This window comes from Ixodes scapularis, unplaced genomic scaffold, assembly GCF_016920785.2.
Source record: "Ixodes scapularis isolate PalLabHiFi unplaced genomic scaffold, ASM1692078v2 PGA_scaffold0__279_contigs__length_252992795, whole genome shotgun sequence".
NCBI classification, from domain to species: Eukaryota; Metazoa; Arthropoda; class Arachnida; order Ixodida; family Ixodidae; genus Ixodes; species Ixodes scapularis.
This window is the reverse complement of record NW_024609835.1, coordinates 221769915-221793686: the sequence shown is the minus strand read 5'-3', so window position 1 is coordinate 221793686 and position 23772 is coordinate 221769915. Positions and strand designations below refer to the sequence as shown.

General features: G+C 48.2%; 1 protein-coding gene, 1 long non-coding RNA gene and 1 other non-coding gene across 3 annotated transcripts; all 3 read left to right on the top strand.

Moving 5' to 3' along the window:
* The first annotated feature begins 2452 nt into the window (after window positions 1–2452).
* Window positions 2453–2977, top strand: LOC121836122. Its single transcript, XR_006077786.1, has 3 exons — window positions 2453–2537; window positions 2768–2881; window positions 2940–2977. It is a non-coding gene; the product is annotated as an uncharacterized LOC121836122 (long non-coding RNA).
* A 4478-nt stretch (window positions 2978–7455) lies between these two features.
* Window positions 7456–8107, top strand: LOC121836120. The gene is made up of 2 exons (XM_042290874.1): window positions 7456–7641; window positions 7818–8107. Exons 1-2 carry the CDS (start codon window positions 7465–7467, stop codon window positions 8004–8006), a joined length of 366 nt encoding a protein of 121 aa, XP_042146808.1. The 5' UTR covers window positions 7456–7464; the 3' UTR covers window positions 8007–8107.
* A 257-nt stretch (window positions 8108–8364) lies between these two features.
* On the top strand, window positions 8365–9781 carry LOC120847366. Its single transcript, XR_005798817.2, has 4 exons — window positions 8365–8463; window positions 8604–8879; window positions 8940–9022; window positions 9210–9781. It is a non-coding gene; the product is annotated as an uncharacterized LOC120847366 (transcript).
* The last annotated feature ends 13991 nt before the right edge of the window (window positions 9782–23772 follow it).

Below are 23772 nucleotides of genomic sequence, written 5' to 3'. Positions count from 1 at the left end.
TAAGCAGAGAACGCAGCCAATGCCAGAAGCACGAGAGCTCGAGGTGGCTGCTTTGAAGCGTTCTTCGGCAGAACGAGCGCGCGCTCGAGAAACGCTCGTCCCAAAGCCAGGAGCGCGTGCTAGCCGGCGCTTCTGGCCGAGGGAGTGTTCGCATGCACGTTACAAATGACCTGCAAGCTCGCTATCAGCTCGCGCTCGGCAGACGCGCACGCAGCTGTGCATAGAGTAACACAGTAAACGAAAAGAGGGGACAATCGAGCCGATTCGCGGCCCACGAGCTAGGGACTACGACGACCGTTCAGTGGCACTGCAGTCACACACCTAATTTAGACATTTATCATATTTTCACCCTTGATAAATAACTCCACTCTATAACCTAACATTTCAAAATTAATAGCAGTTCCAAATACTTTTAAAAACAATTTGTACAGCTGCGGCTTTGGCTGCGGCTCAGTGGATGGCTTTGGGGCCGTCGGCTCGGCGGACGGTAGCTTTCCGGTCACGTCGCTCGAAAGGTCGGTTGGGCTGCACTTGAGTGGCTCGTGCGGGCTTCTCGACATTCTTCCGTTGTTAGAAAGGTGAGTCGTTTTACTGACACCGTATTTTGCTTGCTCTTGGCTATAGTTGGATGCACGGGCTAAAGCGCGAGCTAATTGCTCTGGATGAAGCCTCGGCAGTTGCACGTGCACGAGTGCGCTCGTGCAGCGAGAGCGCCAGTTCAGGCACTCAAGGCATACTCAATTTCATACCTCATGTGCATCGCTGTCAATGCTGGTAACGCTAGCGCGTGGCTTTTGCGCCAGCAGCTATGACAGCGTTGTACCTGGCGCCATGTATGAAGCAGGGTAGGTACCGCAGGGGGTACAGGTAGCCTTCATGCGCGCTTTGCTTATGGCGAGGCCATCCTAAGCAAAGCGCGCTCACGAGGAAAATACAAAGAAATGGAAGGTGACAATACCGTGAAGGCTTTTCTTTATCACCACTCTTTGTTGTCGCTTTAACAATTTTGGTTCCCGAATTGCTATGAAATGAAGGCACCAAATTCGCGTAATCTCAAATTGACTTGTGCTATTTTCGTTTCCCAGCTGATGCCCCCAGGATGTTTGGCTACGGCAGCTACTGTTGCGTAGCCTGGTGCGGAAACAATGGGAGAACGCGCAAGAAGCCAGGAACAAAGTTCTTCCGAGTTCCACGAGACGACAGGTTGTCCTTTGTTTTAACAACGTACTGGACGCATAGTTCTAATGAAAACCGGAGAGAAAGCTGAATGTTTAATCAAAACTTACTTAATCAAAACTTTACTTCTGTTAGTACTAAATTTAGTTTTAAAACATTCCGTTCCATGATAACCGGAGTGTGGTGGACTAGCTTCCCAGCTCTGCAAGGCAGACTGCATTACAAATTCGTTGCTACGTGCTGAATTAACATGACATGCAAGGAAAGCACAACTCGTTTTTTTTTATTTGTTTTTTATTGAGATTAAGTTTTTTAATGTTTCTATAAATGAGCAAGGCACTAAAACTAGCTGATGCCCATTGTCAGCACTGGTATAAAACTACCAAACTCCCAAAAAAGTTGCACTTCTTTTTATAGCATTGCGCACCTTTTAACCAGTCAGCAAATTGTGTATGTGTGCAGCCACTAAATAACTACAACCTTCTGAAGCACTATTAGTTTGCTTATCACCTCCATGTGAAACCGCAATATCTAAACCATTAAGCGCCGTTCACACTCTTGCAACCGAGTACGACCGAGAGAGACAAGACCGGTTTTTAATCCTCTTACGACTTCTTAGGACCAGCTCCGCAGCAGCGCGCCTGGTCCTAAGAAGTTTCTCTCGGTCGTACTCGGTTGCAAGAGTGTGAACGGGCCTTTATGGTCAAATATTTTATTTTTAACAAAAATAAAGAATAATGAAGTTCACTACATCTTCCAGGTCAAAGGCATGGCTGAGGTATGCCAAAAGAGACGACCTTCTGCGAAAATCGTCCAGTGAGCTGCATGCGAAGTATTTCGTCTGCAGCAGTCACTTCACAGCGCCTGACTTCATGGACCCTGGGCGAACAAAGCTAATGAAAACCGCTGTGCCTTCAGTTCGCCCATCGACATATTCAGATGCTGAGAGAGCTAAAGGTAAAGATTTATTTAACTATCCATATACGAAAAGTATATTACTTGTGTAAAACTTTATTTAAACACAATATTGCTTCTACGGCTTCACAACCTCACTTCTAATAGACGAAACTCTTCCAGACTTTATGGAAGCGACAAGCCCACCGTGCGGCGCAGACCCCATGGAGGCTACAGCCTCCAGCTTCCGGCCCGAAGAACCCTCAACCGCTGCCCATGGTGAGGAAGGACTTGTGTTGGAAACAACAGCCTCGGTCTAATAGACAAATTTTTCCAAACTCCATGGAAGCGACCCCCCTCCCCCCCCCCCCCCCCCCCGTGCGGCGTAGACCCCATAGAGGCTTCAGCCCCATCATGCGGTGCAGCCTCCAGCTTCCGGCCCAAAGAACCCTCAACCGCTGCCCATGGTGAGGAAGGACTTGTGTTGGAAACAACAGCCTGCGTCTAATAGGCAAATATTTCCAGACTCCATGGAAGTGACACCCCCACCGTGCGGCGTAGACCCAATAGAGGCTTCAGCCCCATCATGCGGTGCAGCCTCCAGCTTCCGGCCCAAAGAACCCTCAACCGCTGCCCATGGTGAGGAAGGACTTGTGTTGGAAGCAACAGCCTGGGTCTAATAGACAAATTTTTCCAGACTCCATGGAAGTGACACCCCCAGCGTGCAGCGTAGACCCCATGGAGGCTTCAGCCCCATCATGCGGTGCAGCCTCCAGCTTCCGGCCCGAAGAACCCTCAACCGCTGCCCATGGTGAGGAAGGACTTGTGTTGGAAACAACAGCCTGCGTCTAATAGGCAAATATTTCCAGACTCCATGGGACCGACAACCCCACCGTGCGGCGCAGACCCCATGGAGGCTACAGCCTCCAGCTTCCGGCCCGAAGAACCTTCAACCGCTGCCCATGGTGAGGAAGGACTTGTGTTGGAAACAACAGCCTGGGTCTAATAGACACATTTTTCCAGACTCCATGGAAGCGACAGCCTCACCGTGCGGCGCGGACTCCACGGAGGCTACAGCCCCATCACGCAGCTCGCCCTTGGATTTCCGACCGGTGACACCGTCCACATGGTCCTCCTCTGAACCAGTTGGAGCTTGTAAGTGTCCCATTTCTTTTGTTCACCTGTGCCCATATGCTACTACTCATATAACTAAAATTCATGCATGTTAAGGTGGGTATTAGTTTGTCTACTTTTCCGGTGATGGGCTTTTCATGCAAAACCTGTAATATACCTTACGTACTGTATTGTCAAGGCATACAGTGGAAATATGTAAATTTAGCAAACATAGCTTCAAAAGCCCAGTTTCCCACGATTTCTAATTGTTTGTAGTTTAGGGGCATATTATCTACTTGCAGATTATGTCACTGTAAGGTAATGTTGGCTATGCTGGTTATAAGGAGAACTGCTTACCTGCTCTGATTTCGTTATTTTTATTTTTTACCCGTTTCAGGTACTTCTACGCCTCCTCTGCGCAGTTCTGCGCCGAGACCTAAGGACATCATAAGGCGTCTCCAGGCCAAGGTTTCAAAGTACCGGAAGACCATCGCAAGGCTGCGCAAGCAAGAGAAGAATATGCCTCGATCGGCTGCGGAAGCTCTCAACATCATTCGCCCTCACGTGACAGACGAGGTATTTCACCTACTGTCAAGCCATGTTAAATTGAAATCCAAGGGCAAGGGAAAACGATTCCCGTTATGGTTGAAAAAGTTTTCTCTTCATCTCAACTTCCGTGGGCCGCGGGCATACCGTTTTTTGTCTCGTTATCTCACACTTCCTACTCAGCGCACACTAAGAAGATGGCTGTCGGATGTCAAAATGACACCTGGAATTATACCAGGCATTATGTCATCCATTTTTACAAAAACACAATCATGGAGTAAGCGCGATCGCGTCCGCACTCTCATCTTCGATGAAATAGTGTTAAAAAAAACTTGTCATATGACGTGTCACAAGATGTTGTTCATGGATTTACGGATGATGGCTACGAACGAACCTCAACGATTGCCGACAGAGCCCTGGTTATCCTTCTTTCCGGAGTTTCCCGGAGATGGGTTCAACCAGTCGCTTATACAATTGGGCACACGTCTACGCCATCTACCGTAATCCGGAACTTGTTGATCTCGCTCACTGAGCAGTTGCAAGACATTGGAATTACAGTTAAAGCTGTAATTTGTGACCAAGGGGCTTCCAATGTAAGCTTAGCAAACCACTTGGTGTCTCTGTGGCGCAGCCCTTTTTTTTCGTAAAACGTGAACGCGTTTACTTCATTTACGACGTTCCCCTATTGGTGAAAACAACTCGGAACAACCTGCAGGCCCACAGGCTTCATATCGAAAATGAGATTGTAGACTGGGCAGATATTGTGAAACTGTACCACTCCACACGTGAGATGCGACTGCGGTTGGCGCCAAAGTTGACTGAAAGACATATCTACCAGAAACCATTCAGTAATATGAAGGTTAAGCGGGCAACCCAGGTATTGAGTGCTTCAGTGTGCGTCGCGCTTTTAGCTCTTGTCTATGCGAAACAGCTGCCTGAAGCAGCCATGTCAACTGCTTATTTTTGTGACCGCATGGACAAGCTGTTTGATTGCTTGAATAGCTCCAGTCCAAAGAAAACGGAGCAAAAGTTGCGCCATGCTATTCGAAAAGGGCAGCCGGATTTAGTTGAATTTCTCGGAAAACAGCTTCCATGGATTGCGTCTTGGAAGTTCGAAGGCAAACGTCAGCCACACACTATCATCGGGTGGCAAATTACGATCAAAGCCGTCTTGCTGCTGTGGGAAGATGTTTCCCAGAATTACGACTTTGAGTTTCTCCTCACGCGTCGACTTCAACAAGACCCACTTGAACAGATGTTTGGACACATAAGACAAAAGCAGGGATGCAACTCGAATCCTAATGTGCCTCAGTTCATATCTGGCCTGAAACACATTGGGATTCAGAAGCTCCTCACACTGTCACCGAAGGGAAATGTCGAGGAGGATGAGACGGACCTCCTCCAGGAGTTGTCCCCATTTTCACTTAGTAGCGAGTCACTCGTGGATATTGTGCAGCATGTCCCACAGGACGACTTTCCATCTTTGGAAAACATCACTGAGATGGCAGCCCATGAGGAGTCCCATGTTATTGACAACTCTGCTACTTATTATGTTGCTGGCTTCATTGTTAAAATGTTTACTGAGAAGGCTGCAGAAGGTTGTTGTTGTCCTGACTTGCTTAGAGATGAGCACAGTAACCTTGATGAGCCACATCAGTTTTTTATGATGCTGAAAGCGTACCACGTCCCAGGCAAGCTCTTCGGCAACTTGACTGTGCCATCAAGCGCAGCTTTCACACTTGTTCAGCAGCTCGAGTCAATCTTTCTTTCTGTTATCGAAAGTGTAGCGCACCTCCGAAGTGTTTGTGAAACATTGTACATAACTCTCTCGCGTGTTGGTGATTTTAATTTTTGCACTCCAGAGTGTCGTGCACGGTTTTTAAAAATGTTTTGCCGAATTCGAGTGTGCTGGCATGTCCGTTTTGTAAATAGAAACTTGGATAAAGTTCGCTTCCATTCTCGCGTCTCTGGTGTACTGCTTGCAAAGTTCAGTGGGTAGAAGATGATGTTTCAGCCTTTATGTTGCATCTCATAAGATATCTGCAACAGTAAAATCAATTTTATTGGGATTTTATTGGGCCGTGCAGACTGCACACTAGCCATTTCTTGGGATTATTTGCAGTCAGTAGGTTGCACTCTACTGGTCTATTGTAATGACTGCTTTTTTAGATGGTCATGTCTGTTTTTTTCCTATTGTGGTCATGTGGAATGTGTAAGTTTCCATATTGACCTTTGTTAATACTCTCTTAGGTCACTCATCTCGGATGCAACTTTCTTTTCTTTTGGACACTGTTTCTGCTTTACACATATGTGGAGCGTGAAGGAGATTGAGATCAGGGGTGTCCACCAACCTGGCAAGCCTGAAATGCTCAAGGAATTTTGGATCACCTGGAAAAGTCAGGGAATTATCAGGGAAACTGTCAAAAGGTTGGCTAAATCAGGGAAAGTGACGAGTAAAAGTGGCACGGTGGTGCGGAACGAAGCCCGGCGATCAGGTGTCGTCACGGTTCTGCTGAATAACATTGCCCGAAATGTCATCCTTCGAAGGAACAGCCAGGAAATTTTATCAAAATAGTCAAGGGAAACCTGGAAAAATCATGGACTTTGGAAAAGTCATTGGGTAGACACCTTGTAAGATGTACCTAATTAGGGAAGGGCGCCACGAGAGCGCACGACACGAGAGCGCCGACGGGAGAGCGCGCGACATGAGAGCGCTGCGACACGAGAGCGCACGACGGGAGAGCGCCGCGACACCAGAGCGCACGACGGGAGAGCGCCGCGACACCAGAGCGCACGACGGGAAAGCGTCGCGACACGAGAGCGCCTGCCATTAGAGCGAGCGTCACGAGAGCGCATGTGCGTGCCTTGTTTTCTCGAATAGAACGATTTTTACGTCATTTTATTGGTTGAGGATGCAGACCTGTGGGAAGTTTAAAAAATACAATTGTACGGCTAAACGCCGTAAAATGTAACCAAACATTCCGCGGACCTACCCTTTGCAATTACCGGACACACAGAAAAACAAAAAGGACAAGGTCATATTCCGTAAAACGTTTTGGTCCCGCTAAAAACGGGTTAGCTGCGTTAGAGACGTCTTCTTCTGTAGTTTTTCTTCGGCTTCATGGTGTCCAAATTTTCCGCCTCACTTTCGCGTTTGCACATCATGATTAACTATCCCCAGCTCGCCTGGACATTAACTGTATTGTTTGAAGAACGTTTGACACTGAAAAATTGAATGGAGTTCATGAGAACGTGAACCCTAAGACCTTTTTCCCTTTCCACTTATCTCTGAACAAAGGGCTGCTTCTTTTCACAGGTTCGAAAATAACTTTGGAGAACAATGGAAAGACGATCTCTTCGTCGCACTAAACCTGAACGAAAGAAATACAAGCATTGGAGAGGACAACCTGTGTGTTCTTTCACTGGAAAGCGGGTTAATTTAAACGTTCAGGTTTAACCCGAATTTTCTAAGGAGGCACACGCGAAGTTCCGGGACACGATTCTGGAGATACGGTGAAAGGGGTTACAACTTCCATGTCGGTCGGCCTTTGTTCATACGTAACAAAGGTCAAACTGTCCACCAATAACACCTACCGTTATTGGGAGAAACCCTTCCAAGGTTAATCAATCGTCAACCGTGGGTATAGAGGCGAATATAAAAGGGGAGCTGGGCACTGCGGGCGTTCGTGACGACTAAGTCGGATCTTCCAACGGAGTGCTGTTCTGGACGTGGAAATGCTATCGATCACAAAGTCCAAGAAAGATCATCCACTTTTGCAACACAATGGTTATTCCTATCGCCTGGATAGACTGAACGAGAACACCGGACAGAGGACATGGAGGTGCTCGAAAAAAAGCTGCAGCGGTCGAGCCACAACAGCGGGGTGGGACAGTGCACTGACCCTCGTCAAGGTAAGCAAACGGTTATTGTACCATAAAACTTCTGTCTCTAGAATTTTTGATTTGTCAGAACTCGATTATGCGATTGAGCTATTACGTACGCCGCCTTCAGAGTGCCACCACCGAGTCGCCTTCAGTGTGCCATTTTTATAATAACATACTTTTAATATATCTGCACACTTGCGCAGACCACCGGCGAGCACCAGGGTCACCTGCCGAATCCCGATGTCTGTCGGGCAGAGGAAGTGATTGCTGCGGTCAAGGAGAAAGCCAGGACAACCGATTATCAACCGCGAATGATGATTGCGCAAGCTACCAGTGGCCTAACAAGTAAGCAGAGATATTTCACCAGGATTCTAACTAAACAAGTTCTTTAGATAATCGTGGTCGTCGTCATCGCAAGGAATCCTATAAATTTATAGACAACGACCTAAACTAAAAAGGATAAAAATAAAAGTTTGTTTTCTCACTCTCTCTCTCCAGCAGCCCCAAATACTTTCGTGGTGTTCCTAAGTGCAGAAAATTGACAATTTAATTACAGGTTCTGAGCGGCTGAAGCTTCCCTCGGTAAGCGCATTGGCCCGCTCAGCACAAAGGGCACGCCGCGCCTTAATCATGCCGCTGCCTGCTCCACAGCATATTCACGAGATCGACCTCCCCAGCTGGCTTGAATCGCTTCCAGACGGGCGATCGTTCTTGCTGTATGACTCTGGCGCACAAGACAAAGGTCGCCTATTCATGTTTGCGACGGACGAGAACCTTCGACTCCTCAGCCAGTACGCTGACTGGTTCGCCGATGGCACTTTCGACGTCTCGCCGTCGCTCTTCCATCAGGTACGACGCACGCCTATGTTGCTCTACATATGTAAGACCTGGCGGCTTTAAATTTTTGTTCTAAAAATTTGTATGTGACTACAGTGCGACGCTTCCATCTCATCGGGTCGCTTCCAAAATAGTGCGCCCTTACTTTGCAGGTCTGTACCATCCACGGACTTGTTCATGGCAAGGTGCTACCGCTAGTCTACTTACTGCCTGATGACCAAACGGAGCCAGGAAGCCTACGGGCGCGTTTTCAGGACACTCAAGGAACTTTGCCCCCGACTGTCACCTCAGACGTTAATGATGGATTTTGAAGTGGCGGCCAAGCGAGCTTTTCAGTCGGTGTTCCCGACAGCCAAAGTGACGGGCTGCTTCTTCCACCTAAAACAGTCGTTTGTTCGTCGGATGCAGGAGGAGCACCTCATCGTCAGGTAAATCAGTCAAAATAACAAGTAATTATTGACCTCTCAGGTATGAAATTTTCTACGCAGATATCGTGAGGACGGTGACTTCCGAAGAAGAGTGAGCATGATACCGGCACTGGCGTTTGTTCGACCCGGTGACATTGCGCGAGGTAAAGAGAATTTTTAGTACTGGCGGGCAAGGCCTCGTGCGTTGCCAGCCTCGTTGTCATATCAACGTCGTGCAAGACTGATTTCCGTTACTTGTCTGGATTGGTTCTCGTTAAATCTGGTCTTAGTTTAAGAATTTATGTACATTGCTTTTGTAATTATCAGCATTTTGCGTTTGTTTGTGTCCAGGACTGGAAGAGCTCCAAGACGATGCTCCCTCAACAGACGACGGCCTCAACAAAATGTTCGATTACTTCGAGAGGACGTACGTGGGCTCCAGCATCGGAAGGAGCCGCTCGCGTAGGCCAGCACTTTTCCCGCATGACTTCTGGAGCTGCTACGAACGGATCACCGAAGGGCTCCCGAGGACCAACAACCACGTCGAGTCCTGGCACAATGCATTCCAGAAGTCCTTGGGGCTGCATCATCCGGACACGTACAAGCTAGTGGCCGCATTCCTAAGGGAGCAGAGCTTGACAGAGCAGAAGCTGGCAGATGTACTTCGCGGAGAGCCTCAAAGGAGCAGCAAGGCCACCTACGTCCGCGTAGCAAAGAATCTGAGCAAGCTGGTTGAAGAGTACGACCAAAGGTGCATGCTAGAGTACCTCCGCGGTGTCGCGCAATCATTCAGTCTTTGAAAATTTTTTTTAGTACTATGGAACGGAAATTGATAAACAACTATATTTCCGAAACTCTGTATCTTGCGTCTTCATTACTAGTTTGCGGAAATTGTATTTTTTAGACTTCCCACAGGTCTGCGTGCTCAGCCAGTAAAATGACGTAAGGCGTTCGATTCGAGAAAACAAGGCGCGCACATGTGCTCTCGTGACGCGCGCTCTAATGGCAGGCGCTCTCGAGTCGCGACGCTCTCCCGTCGTGCGCTCTGGTGTCGCGGCGCTCTCCCGTCGTGCGCTCTCGTGTCGCAGCGCTCTCCTGTCGCGCGCTCTCCCGTCTGCGCTCTTGTGTCGTGCGCTCTCGTGTCGTACAGCCCCTAATTAGGCAGTGCAGATTGCATGCCAAGCCTTGGTGGAATCATTTGTGATGAGTGGGTCGCAGGTACACCGGGCACCAGTCTGATTTAGCAGTCTTTTGTCAGCCATTTCATGTGCGCTTGTTATGGTAGTGGTCATGGTAAACCTTACATGTTAAATGTGACATGTTAAACGTGACATGAACGTAAAAACTGTATTAGACCGTCGGTTGGCTTTCAGTTCTTGTTATTTTGGTCATTATTGTCACTTAAATCAGCAGGAGCAAGGTATTTTTAATTCTGTAGTTCAGGCTGTGTTAGGGTTATTTAATGACTATGTCACAGACTAAGAAGGTCTATACAAGTGGCAATCTTGTTTAGGCATTTACTTGTCTGTTTTTCTCATTGTGGTCATCGTGCATTTCAGATTTCTTCTGCTGAGCGTTTTATTTGCATACAAATTGCATTGGATCAACGAGCTTTGATACTGCATGGCCAGTTTTTTTTTTAGTATGTGTTGCTGATGCTGCATATGTTATGTGTGTGGTGCACCTTCCATGAAACATGCTTGAGAACACAAAACAGGCTTGCAATCCAATTGCAGTTGTAACATTGTAATTCCAGTTGTTTGATAAGATTTTCATGCATGCCATAATATGCTTGTCATTTTTTTTGTAGGATGTATTGTTTGTGAATCCTTGATGCACGGTGCTTATGTTTTGTAGTTTTGGTATATATACGAGGCACAAACTGCCCACCATATTTTTGTTGCGAAAATAAACTGTGTTGATTACTCCCTGGTGGTGTTCTTCTGGACAGCACAAACCTACATGGGTTTCCTGGCTTGTAAAGTCAGTGTTAACTGTATATAGTATTGTCCATTAGTTGTCCGCATTAGGAATCGTACATACGTGTGAAGTAATTACAGCTTAAATTTACCATGCGGGAATAGTAGGAAAAACATAACTCGCGGCAAACCAGATGGCGCAGGCTACCGCCCAATACACTACGCCAAACTATATATCTATCCATCCGGTAAGTATTTTTATTGTGACTCCATTCATTCAGTTGGGGACTACGACGGCCACTGGGTGCGCTCCCTGCCAGCTAAATGGGCCGCTTTGGCCTATGGGAGTGTCCGCTCTTTACCTTGTGTAGATTACTCTATGGCTGTGGCCGCAAGTGAATGCGACGTAGTTGGCGGTGTTCCAAAATGTACTCGATCTTACTCCAGGATAAGGTGTTTAAACCTTGGCGTTCTAAAACCTACCCGCGTCCAGTGTTTTTCAATATCTGTTTTGTCACGTGACACGACCCGTCGGAGTAACTTGGATCTGTTTGGGTAACATTTGGAACGCAGCCGTAGTTCTGAAGCGGCCCATACATACTCTCGTCAAGCTTCGGGGTGTTTGCCGCTTGGGGCGGGTCGGAGATCTACTAACGAAACGTCATGCGCAGGCCTTGTCTTCTAGGTGGTATTGGCCCGCGTCGACCGTGGTTTATGGGCGCAAACATAATCTTTTTTTTTTTTTTTTGTAATCTGTTTTTGGCTTGAAAATAAATGCAGACAATGTTAGCAAAACTTCAAGTAACAAAAATAAAAGAAAACGCGGTTGCGTTTTCTTTTACGACAACGCTTGCTGCCGGCGGTTTTCGTCTGCATGTCGTCTGCTTTCTTTCGTCGGTCAGTTGCATCCTCGGACGCTGCTTCCGAGACCTTTTTTTTGTCGTGGTTGGTTAGAAAACAGCCAGAAGGCGTCACATGACGGTCCAAGAGAGGGCACAGGTAGTCCTTTGGTTCACAGAAACCAGAAGTATGAGGCAAGTGAGATCGAAGTTTCGAGCCACTTTTCGTACGCGTCCACCCACCCGTCGGACTGTTATGCGCTGGGTACATCGATTCAACACGGAGAGCACTGTGCAGACCAGGCTGCGAGTACTCGAAGAGAGGTCGCCACAGCAGAACAAACGTCACGCCGTGCTTGCGGCATTTTTCATTGAACCCACGCCTGTCCGTGCGACAAGTCAGAAGTTAACTTGGTATCTGTAAAAGTTTTGTCTGGAGGGTGATCCGCCAACATATGTATCCGTCCAAGCCACAGGTTCTGTTCGAGCTGCAGCCAGATGACTATGAACGGCGAAAGCAGTTCTGCGTAGACGAACTTGGGCGCATCTCCATAAACAGGAACCAGCTTCCGTTTCTGCTTTTCACAGACGCAGCTATTTTTTATCTGGATGGGCACGTGAAAAAGCAGAACAACCGTTGCTGGTCCGAGACGAACCCCCACTGGATCATTGAAGAGGCTGTTCAGTCACCAAAGGTCGTAGTATGGTGTGGACTTTGGAGGGAAGGCGTTGTCGGTCCATTCTTTTTTGAGGGCACGGTCACCGGCGACGCCTACCTTCGCATGCTCGAACAGGACGTCTTCCCAGAGCTGGAAGCTTCGCACATGCAAAGGCAGGTGTGCATCTTCCAGCAATACGACACCGCAGTGAGAGACTGGCTGACAGAACCTTTCCCGGCAACTGGATGGCTCGAGGGTCACTGACAATGCCCTGGCCCCCACGGTCCCCTGACCTGACAATTAGTGATTATTTTGCTTGGGGTTTCGTGAAAGCCCAGGTCTAAGCAGTTTGCGTGCGCACGATGACGGATTTAAAAGAGCGCATTCAATCCGTCTACGATGCGATCACGGACAACATGCGGGAGGCAGCCTCAGAGATTAAGAGCGAAGACTGCACAAGTGCCTCCAAGTCCGAGGTGGACATGTGGACTGAAGACAACGAGAACCACATATTTATCTATTTTGCATATATGACCAGCGGCTTCGACAACCGCGAAAACCGCGGGCTTCTGCTGACAGGCTCTTTACAGAGCCATTAATTGCTGTTTATCTGGAGTTTGCTTTGGCATCCTCCCCTGTCTCAAAAGTGCGGTCTAAATAGCGTCCAAAGTGACGCATTGTGGCTGTTTTCCCACCAACCGCGACAAAAAAAGGTCTCGGAAGCAGCGTCCGAGGATGCAATCGACCGACGAAAGAAAGCAGACGACACGCAGACGAAATCCGCCGGCAGCAAACGTTGTCGTTATGCAACCACGTTTTCTTTTATTTTTGTTACTTGAAGTTTTGCTAACATTGACTGGATTAATTTTCAAGCCAAAGGAAGGGTACAAAAAAAATGATTATGTTGGTGTCAATAAATCACGGTCGACGCGGGCACTTTCGATATTTCGTTGAAAGCAAACCGAAACCAGAGCTCTGACCGAAACAAGGAGGTAGCGCCATCTATCAATAGGAGCGTCAAACACACCACGCACCTCGACTTGATCGTCTGCGTCGCCACCCGCCGTTGACCCAGGCAAGTTTCTTAGCCTTATTTTTCACAGAAAGAGAACTACGCTTTTTTATTTTACAAGAAAAAACCGACCTGTGAAATGCACCTCTGACGAAAAGTTTAGATTGCAACGTGCAGGCATTGATTTTTACGGTCCATTTTAGATCGAGCCTGGTGACTTTAACCACGCTACACACACACACATATAAATATAGAATAAAGAACCACTTCTTTACCTAGCCGTTTCGACCCGAGGCGGGTCGAAACGTTTAAGTAAAGGAGTCAAGTTTTTGAAGTGGCCCTTTATTCTATACAAACTCTCGGCAGCCAAGCCCTGGACCTCGTACTTTCTCTCTCTCTCTATATATATATAGGTGATTTCAAATCAAATCGGGCAGGCAAGAAGGTCGAGATTTTTAATTTCGCTGGAAAAGATATATGTTATGGCGTCGTCTCTAAAAACGCAGTAGCCACAAACCGCAAGTTTGTCGATTTTTCGTTCTCAACTTACGAATTTTAAAAGAGGCCGCGGCGGAAAGCAGTGTTTTTCACATCCGTCGTGGGTCGGATGTTTCGCTCGATCTCCCGCCTTGGATTTTTAATTTACGGCGGGAGATCTGTACTCTGTAAGTACAGTCAAAAGGCTCTAATGCCATGAAAGAATTTCAGGCGTTTTTTTATGTAAAAATATCAAAAAAGCCCCCTCGGTTTGTTGTTGATGAACTTTAAAAATGAAACACTGGCGATCTACTGGGTTACGTCAATATTGTTTATGTCAATGGAGAGCCCCAAACACGCTCTTTATATATATTATAAAATCACTCAGCCGTATAAAATTTCCTTCGCGGTACGTTTACGTTGATGTTATGCGAAAACCAAAAAGTACCAGCTCTGGGCGCTGCCATCTTAACGGTAACGTCACGGCACCGGTAAGATGGCAGCGCCCAGAGCTGGCGGATGCGAGTTTGTTCGCTGCGCGGTAGCTGCAATGGGCAGCTGCTTTCCGTCGACTTCGGCCTTCTTCGTGCTCGCTGTCGCAGGTATAATGTGAAAATATGAAGGAATGAGACATTATACCTTTTTTGCGCAAGATCGCTCTGGATCATCTGGATATTACCACCTATGAGACAGCATCAGCCGTATCGCCGTACCGGTGCTCGGATTCCCGGATGTGTTCGAGGATCGATAGAACTTTGAGTGCTTTTAGCATAATATTTTCGCGTTCTCTTAGCTTTGTTTGAACGTTGGAATGTCTGAGAATCGACGCGAAATGTATGCGTCGGACGTAGGGCCTAGGGAAATTTGTTTCAGCCCTAGGCAACTGCATAATCGCAGCAACTTTTAGCGAGGAAGCTCCTGAGAAAGTTGAAAAATGTTGACTTCCACCATCTCTTTGTATCTCTTCAATAGACTTTTTTCAGAAGTGTGGGACACCTATACTTTGTTTCACCATAACTTGGAAAAGGGCAACCGCCACAGCCCCCTCAACCCAATCGGAGAGACGAAGTGAAGATGTGTGACAAATCTGTGCAGATGAGCACTGTGATGATATGTTGTCATGCGCCTCTCTCCGACGTACATACTGACTGACCGACTGTAGCCTTCGATGTTTGCCAAATTGTGATGAAACGGATTACAGTAACAACTACTTTAAATACCCAAGGCCTTCATACTTTGGGCATTCGTTCGACAATAATGTTATGTCAGCCATCAATGTGAACTTGGCTCAGCGCCTATTGGACTCGAATGCTGCATTAGTCTTCGACGTGAACTGGGGCCTATTCGTATGCTTTACGCCAACAAAAATTGGTCACTTATGTGTTGCTTGATGGGGTTCGCAAAGGGTTTATTGTGTCATACGTATAGAAAGTGTCCTGTTATGTAACAATGCATCCATACTATTAAACTAGATGCTTAGAGGTGTGTTTGTTTTTTGCACTGAACAACTTGCAGCAATAATTATTTCTTACGAGTGTAATATTTATTTTCGGTAGCTGAGCCAGGTTGGTGCTCATTAATGTCCGTGTGCTTTGATTTTATCATGTGTGTAGCTTTAAGTGTCCCCTCTCCAATGCCTACAAAGGCCCTTGGAGGGAATAAATTAATAAACAACATTTTCATATCGCTGGAGTTAGATTTCGGATGCGCCACATGTTCAGGAGAAATGGAGCGAGTGCAGCCCAATGCAATCAGTCTGCCAGTCTGGTATGTCCCATCAATTAAAGGGACCATGAAATGATTTTAAAATCGAGTTTCATCCACCGCACGTCGTAAAAGGTGTGAAAAGAAACACAAAAACACAAAAATAGGGAGCCAAAAAAAATTATTTGCTATAGAACTTTTAAAATAAAACTGGACTCTTTTGCGCCTTCCTTCCTTCGCCTGTTCACTACGATGCATCCGCGGAAATGGAGCACGTCAGCCAAATCCAGGTCGCCTATTGGGTAAGAGCCTACCTCACCAGCACCGCGATCGTAAACAATAAATAGCCGGCGAATGTTTCCTAAAAGTTTTGTTAAATAATATTCAGATCCACATTTTGTAGCATAATTAGAGATGTGTGGCGAAAATTGCCAAATTTGATAATGCTGAGAGCCAAGCGCCATCTATCGTGTGGTAAACGAAGCAACTACTGCGCGTGCGCAGTAGGGCAGGGCCGACAGTTACTTGGTTGGCGGCGACCGACGAACATTTATTTTCTTTGTTTTCCTTCCTCTCAAAACTCTGACTGACTGAACGTTTACTTTTCTACGTGTTCTTCCCGCGCGTGCCGACTTCAAGCAGCAAGAAAACAGTACTTAAAACAGACCACGACGAACAAGAACGCTGGATCCACCGACTCCGACGAAGCGAGATGCTCAGAATATAGGCCTAGCAGGCATTCCGACTCGGCGCTGCGTTGCTTCGTCGCAAGATCGTCTGCCTACGACCGGCTGGCGTGCTAAATGGAATATGCCCGCGCGACCCTTGTGGACCCTTCCCGTATTATAGTTTGATCACTGACCTCAATTCTAGATTAAGAGGTGAGGTCAATCTCTTCCCCTTGTTTTCCGAGGCAGTGTTGACGAACACTCGTCGAAAAGGGACTCTCGTCGATTCTATCTTCTTGTTTTGTGTCATATAGAGCTGAAATAAACGCCGTATGGAGTACCTTCGTAACACGGTATGTACACTTTGTTATTGGTATGCCATTTTTATTCTGACAGACTGCACGTCACTGTCGAGCTATAACAGTTCGTGGGAGGTATACGTACAACCCCGGTCCAACCTTTCTTTGCCGAGTGTCGCGTCAGTATCGAGTTGCAATCGTAAAAGAACGGTCCCGAAGCGCTTACAAACAACGCGAATACAGCACTTCCATCAAGCGCGCGCGTCCGCTCCGAGTGTAAGCAGGTATTTACGTATCTCTTACTGACACTCGTAGTTCAAACGTATCTTTTTTAACGTCGGCTCGCTCCTGCATCTCCGAGGCCGCGAAAAACGCCATCTACGTCGCTTTGCAAACGACTGACACGGGCCGGCCCTTCTGCCAACAATGACAGGGTGGTTGACTTCTGGAGTCTTCACCGGAAGACTCGCTGCACTTCCCAACAGGCATACCGGCGTATGGGACTAGTCCCATGCTGTCGCTGTAGCGAAACATATCTCATTGAATTTCGCTCAGCTGCGATGCGGCGATGAGAGGCGCCGATTCAGGAAATACGTCGGTGACATCAGCGCAGTAAAACCTACCGGCGCACCCCAACTCGTTGCCGCTAACACTCCCATTCTCCTACTGCCGAGAGAACTTCCGGTTCCGGAAACGGCCTACGTCACGGCTTGTTTTGCGGTCAGTTGGAGAGAATGAAAAAGTCGATATTTCAATAATTTTTTGTGTAGAAGTTAATAAACCGAGACAAAAACGGATGCCTGTTCGGCATTCAGTGAACATTGACGGTTTAATGTAAAAGTTATCTGGAAAAAGTAAAAAGGTCATTTCATGGTCCCGTTAATATTGAGGGGTCCGAGATTTAGGTGTCCTCAAAAGGTCCAGCACGTGCGATGAACAGAATTCTTTCTGTAGAGACTCTGAGGGCGTAAAGGCGAGCGGAAATATATTTATCTGGTTAGTGTATCAATTATGTTTATTTGCACTTAATTACATAATTATTGATTCTTTGGAAATAATTCAATAACGAGTTCTTTCTGCGACAGTCTTGTGTCAGGCGTTCAGTCGTAGTAACTGTGCTCCTTGTCGGATGACGCTCCTGACATGTCGGTGTTCAGTTTGGTCGAGTGGCAACTTTGACCGACAGATGCCGTCTTGTAATTATAGGTCATGTGCGGCCATTGATATTTAATGCACTGAACCTTGCGGGCACCTTCTAGCTCCGATTCCCAGAGACCCTGTCTCCGGATGAAAATGACACTGCGATACTTCGCTCTCGGCTAAAGGGTTTATTCACTCACTCATTGCCCGGGGGGGGGGGGGGGGGGGGTTTCGGGATTGGGGGACGGTCATCAGCGAGGTTGGGGGAGAGTCCGCTGCCACAACAGCTTCTCCGAGTCCCAGCGGTGGTCGTCCGCACCACGTCATGGGGGCGTCGTCGTCCAGTGTCGCTGTCCGGTCCGTATGTCGAGTCCGCCACTCGACGTAGTGCTCGCACTTTCCCCGCGCCTGCGTGCGTCTCCCGCCAAATCCCGCGCCAGCGTCTTCGTCTCCTGTCACCGCTGCACGCTTCTCCGTGTCCACCGTTTGAGAGCGCTGCCGTCCAAAAGGGCCTCCCTTTGTCCGGCATCCCCTTTTCAAGCTTTGGGTCCTTTCTTCTGGGAAGCCAGTCCCGTGACGTCAGACGGCTTAGGGGAGTGGTCCAGCCGGACCTTGTGCTGCGCGAGGCCATGGCCGGCCCCCCGAGGCATGACGCATGTTGGAGGCATCCAGTGCAGGTTGCCGGAAATTGGGGTCCGGTGGTTCGGCGCGGGAAAGGGCAGCCAGATCTCCACAACCTGCAGAGCTGGCTTCTAATCCGCAAATTTTTCTGCTAGTTCTCCGCGTCAATACAGCAAGCTCGGGCATGTAGTGCTTACGTGGCTGTGCTTTTTGCTGTAGTGTTGACTTGATGGCTGGCAACAGGCAACAGTGTTTGTTTGTTATCCAAGCCATTTCACTTCCATTTCGTAATGGCGATTTTTTCTACTTCCCGCGACCACTGCAACTTGCGTAAGTCTCGTGTGGCAAAGTGAAGTCTGGTGATGCTTGATGTCCACTTTTGAGAACAACCAACCATTCTATTTCTTCAAGTCACTCCGCGGCATTCTCCGTCAAAGCTGGAAATTGTGTGCTTCATTGCGTGGACACAAATAATTGGTGTCAGCAAATTGTTAGGTATTGTCCTTGGACGGCAAACAACATCAAATCAACTGTCCTTGCATTGCTGCTCACCTGCTTTGTCGTGCTTACCTCCCATCGGAGGGATGAGGATCAGGAGCTTCGGGGTTATGTCAGCACCAGGGGCAAAGGCCGCCGAAGATAATCCTCAATGTCCCGTGGACGCTCCTCGAGACGTGGTCGAGGGTCGTTCGGCAGAAACCCTTGCAGGCCAATTCATTGGTACGGGCATCTCCAGTAGACATGATCGGCCTGATGCAGTGGTAGCAGAGTGGTTTTCGGTCGACCGTTTGCAGCACCTCCGTTTTCCTCGGTGTACTTTGTTCAGCGAGAACCTACGCTGGTTCTTTGCGATGTCGGGAATGCTTTGGCGTTGGGGTGTCTCGTTGAATTGGCATTTAACACTAACGGTAGCCGGTGGTGGACGTCGTGACATTGTGGCATAAGTCGCCCTCGTTTCATCAGATGCCGCTTTGCTCGAAGAAGTCTTCAGTTGAAATGCCTGTCGAACTTGTTTCGAAACAATCTCGTCATTCAAAATAAAAGCTGGGCAGCTGATGGCAGAAAGTAGCTTCCTGAACTCCCGGACAACAATGTGGATGATGTTGCGGATGCTTGGGAGTCTGGCGTCGAAGTTGCAGCTGAATGACTCAAGTGTCGAGACGCTGGGGAGTTGCTGATAGTGACAGGCTCGGGCCTGCAGTGTACACTCAATGTTGGAAGCTTCGGTGATATGAATCCTTCGACTGTTGTCGTGAGGCTGCGGACAAAGCTGCCGAATGTGCTGTTCCTCACATGAGGGGCATGGGATTCTTAGCTTCTGGTCCTCTGTAGCACCAGGGTTTGCGTGGGTGCTCGATCAGGCGCAAAACATCCTTCACGAAGGCAGTGACGCTCTTGTTGGGGCCGTGTCCTGGAATTCGGCTCTCTCTCGGCAATGTTGGCTGATGAACGTGCACTTCAGCTCGATGTTGCAAACTTCCCATGACATTGAGGAGGATTCGTGGTTCTCAAACCGGTGCCTGGCAGTTTCTTCCACGAGAAGTTTATGTTCTGCAGGAGCTGGTTGTTTGTCCACCCACCGTGGCGGGCAACATGGTCATATTGTTCAATCCAGCCCTCGACGTCTTCATATACCATGCATGAAAGGGCGTCGGAGTGTGAGGTGCGACGGGCATACAAACAATGGTGGGAGTGGACGCGGTTCGCTGCTACAGGTTTGTCATTGTTGGATTAGTCAGCTTCGGTTTTTCTGGTAAAAGACCGAATTCCGGTGGTTCCTGCTGGTACGTGGCGGCCGACTCGGATTGCAGGTTCTTCGTGGTGTATTTTCGAGGTTCGTCCTTGTGGTACTTGCTCGTCTTGCGGTCTTTCTGCTGGGCTCGGGATAGGACTTGGTTCACGGCTCGCCGGGGGTTTAAGACGCGGGGTAGTCCGCCACCCTTGTCCTATTATTGGGCAACTCGGCTGAGGGGCCGCCAAGGTGCACACTGAGTGAAGGGCTATGGGTAAAGTACTCAGCACCTCTACCAGAAGATACGATGTCAGCTGAGCATGCCCTGGAACTTTCGAGAATAGTAAATATTAGTAAACGATAGGACTGGAGCAAGCATCCGTGACAATATAACAAAACTGAAAGAAGAGAGACTGCCCTGACTACTAAAGAAGCTGCATTGCTTTAGTGGCATTCTGTCCGAATAAATTCTCTCCCTCGGAGTTTGGCATCTCCCGTGGACGAACTGAACTGAAATGGATGTGGGACCACTCTTCCGGTCATGAGCCGCTGCAGACTGTCGTCGCAAAGCGGCGTGAACGAGTGGACTAGGTAGGTAACACGAGCAATGAAATGTCCATACGGCTTGCAATTCGCGTAACGAGTGATGATGAAATTTTGTGTCGACGAAGCGTGCGACAGACCAGCGGAATCAATACCAACTGCAACACCTGTGCTCCGTGAAAGTACACATCTACGCCGGAACAATTTGGGAAGCAGCACAGCATCAATTAACACGGCACGAGAACTACCAGCTTCAAGGCAGCTCTCCGGTGCCCCGCACAACCAAAGTGAGCCTTCGGTCATTTCAACGAAGCTGCACCACGGTTGCACACTGCAAAGCACGACTCACGCAATTTTTGTCGCTAACTGTGTATCCAAATAGATTGCACACGCTTCGCTGCAGACCACGAAGATTGCGATGGTCAACGAGAGCACCGAAACCTAGTCTTAAATTTTATTCTAGCGGTATTCGATTCAATCCGAGGTCCGACCAACGTAGGGCAGATTGTCTCTTTTGTGACAATTTCCCCGTCGGTCACTAGCGAAATGCACACCGTTCCTCCGTATTTTCACGTTATTCCTACGTCAAACACCACCATGAACTCTGAAGTCGCTTTCTACCGGCCTCATATTACGGTTTCCGCGTCTGAAATTAACTCGCCGAGACGAACGACAACCAGCAAAGCATCCAACAAGCTCCGGCCCAGCTGGGGCCAGCCGCTGCATGGCCGCTGCCATCTTTCCTGTGACGTCACGTATTTGGTTTCGTCATGTGACGAGTGGTCAAATTTGCGTACAATGGCAGCCGCCTTATGAGGGTCACTTTCGAGTGCAGACCGGAACCCCGGTTTATCGCTCTAAGCCCCTCTACCTCGTTGCGGTATACACACTACAGGTAGACGGGCCAGCTTTTTAAATGAGAGACCTATCGAACATTCGTTTTCACCCAAAGCCACTTTTGGGGGGTTGCTACCTTTGCACTGCAGGGAGTGAAAATGCCAGCGTAATTTTAGTAAAGTAATTGCTTTGGATAAATATACAGACAGAGTGACAAGGAAAATCATCGAGGTATTTTTTTTTTTTATTTCTGAACTTGACGGGAGATGCATCAGTGAACCCTCACTGGCTTTATCTGGAAAATAATTCGGATACCTTTGATGGGCTTTACCTTTGATCAACTATGAAAGGCATTACGTAGCTTCTGATATAGCCTATCTTGACATAATATGCTGCCTGGTTGGCGCGTCTGTGGTGTTCATTTTTTCTGATCAAGATACTTCGTGTTTTCTTCCTTCTGATTAAGATGCTTCGTGTTTTCTTCCTTTCTTTTTTGTGTATGAAACAACAGTTGTTTGTATAGCGCCGTCCTGTCGTGTGTGTTTATTTACAGCTGCCGAAGTTTTTTGCGGTGTTCCTTCGCAAGATGTTTCTTTTTTTTTTTTCTAACTAGTTCTTCTAAGATTAGATTGGAAGTAATCTTGAAGGGGTCATGAAACAATATTTATTATTTTCCTGCCTTAGTTTTCCTCCTCAACTACAAATCGCGCACTGTACAAAACAGTTCCAGAAAAAGGAGGGAGTCGCCTTTTGCTCGGACAGTCGTTTGTGTACCTGGGAGACCGCCATTCTCCTCCTAGAAGATTAGCCCGTCGCTCACAACTCGAACAAAGGTTGCTTTCCTCCCTCCATACACCCCGAAGCTGACAGTGCTGTGGAAGCTACGCGCTCGTTTGACCAGCCCAACGAGGTAGAGGGCCTTAGAGTGATAAACTAGTATACCGTTCATCAGGCAAAAGTGACCCCCGATTGGCCGCCGCCATGTTGTACAATTTTGACCACTAGACACGTGACCAGGCCAAATCTATGACGTAACCAAACCAAATCTCTGGCGTCAACGAAAAGATGGCAGCGCCCAGTGCGTGTCGGAAGCGTTGTGGGCGTTGATCGGAGTGTGTAGATTTCGTGAGTGGAATTCAGTTTTTGAGGGTTTTGTGTGCTCTCCCGCGTAGGAATAACGTGAAGCGCGAGGGAATGAGGCTTTTCTTTTTTACTTAATTCAGAGTAAGCCAGATTCGGTCCCGTGCTTCTCGTACGGGCTCGGATCACTACCTCGGACATCGCTCGGTCGTTCGAGTTTAATTAAAATATCCGCAATCGTTAACCACGGGAGCTCCTCCATAATCGCTGAGTCGAAGGATACGTCGAACCCATCCGGAACGCGGAGTCTAAAGGTATGTAGGACGGAACCAGAACGCGGAGTTCTAACGGTACGGCGGACGTGCCCGGGCAATTTTCTTAGCTCGACCGTCAAGATTCGCATTTGAAGCAGCGAGTGAAGTGTTGAAATCTTCGAACTGCTCGGTGCTGAGCTAACTACGGACCACTTCACTATGTGATTCGTAGTGACGTGAAAAAGACCGACGGCGGTCACTCCGGGCGGACGGCGGCTCCCGGCCGCCTGCCGGGTGCCTTCTGTGAAGGGGCGACAGTCGTGTAAGCAGTACTGTACCAGCTTCTCTTATAGTTATGTTGTTTTCGAGCATCTTCCCGATCACTAAACCCCGCAAACGCGTGCCGAAATTTCAAAAGGTGTTTGCCAACCTGGAAAGCCTTGAACTCCCAGGGAATTTCGGATCATCTGGGAAAGTCAGGGAATCATTCAAAAAGTGGGCTAAATAAGGGAAGACGACTAGTGAAAGCGGCATGGCGGTTGCTCGTCGGCACGGCCATGCTGAATGACATTGCCGAAATGTCATCCTTCGACTCAAAAACTCAAGGAATTTGATCAAAATAGTCAGGGAAAAACTTGAAAATGTCGGGGAATTTGAAATCAGTAGTTTGTTAGACACAATGTTTGATTCTCTTGGCACTCCACGCGTTTTTACACACGACAGGCACACGCCCGTGTATCACACGGCAGCCAGGCCAAGCGGCTGCCAGCCACTTATGTAAGGTCGATAAGACGCAAGCGTGCAACGCTTTCGGACTGCTGTAAATACACCAGCGGGAGCGTCCGGCCGCAGTCCGACTGCCCACGCTAGGACACCCGACACAGACTCCGCGTCCTGGGTACGTCTGACGTATCTTTAGATTTTGCATCCTAGGTACGTCAGACCTATCTTTAGACACAGCGCCTGATAATAGTAGTGAATAGGGTCACGTTCAGTGCGCAAGTCACTTTATTACACTCGGAGAGCGGAATTCCATTCCCGTTGCGCAGGTAGTTTCCGAGCTAGGCATGCACTTGAAGACTATGTTTCACTCTTTCATAAAGCAAGCTTTGCGGGACCCCTCCGCCCTT

Coding starts and splice junctions, on each gene's coding strand:
- LOC121836120 (XM_042290874.1), top strand. CDS start 7,465: ATGCTATCGATCACAAAGTCCAAGAAAGATCATCCACTTTTGCAACAC. Junction 7,642..7,817: donor GTGCACTGACCCTCGTCAAG/GTAAGCAAACGG, acceptor ACACTTGCGCAG/ACCACCGGCGAGCACCAGGG.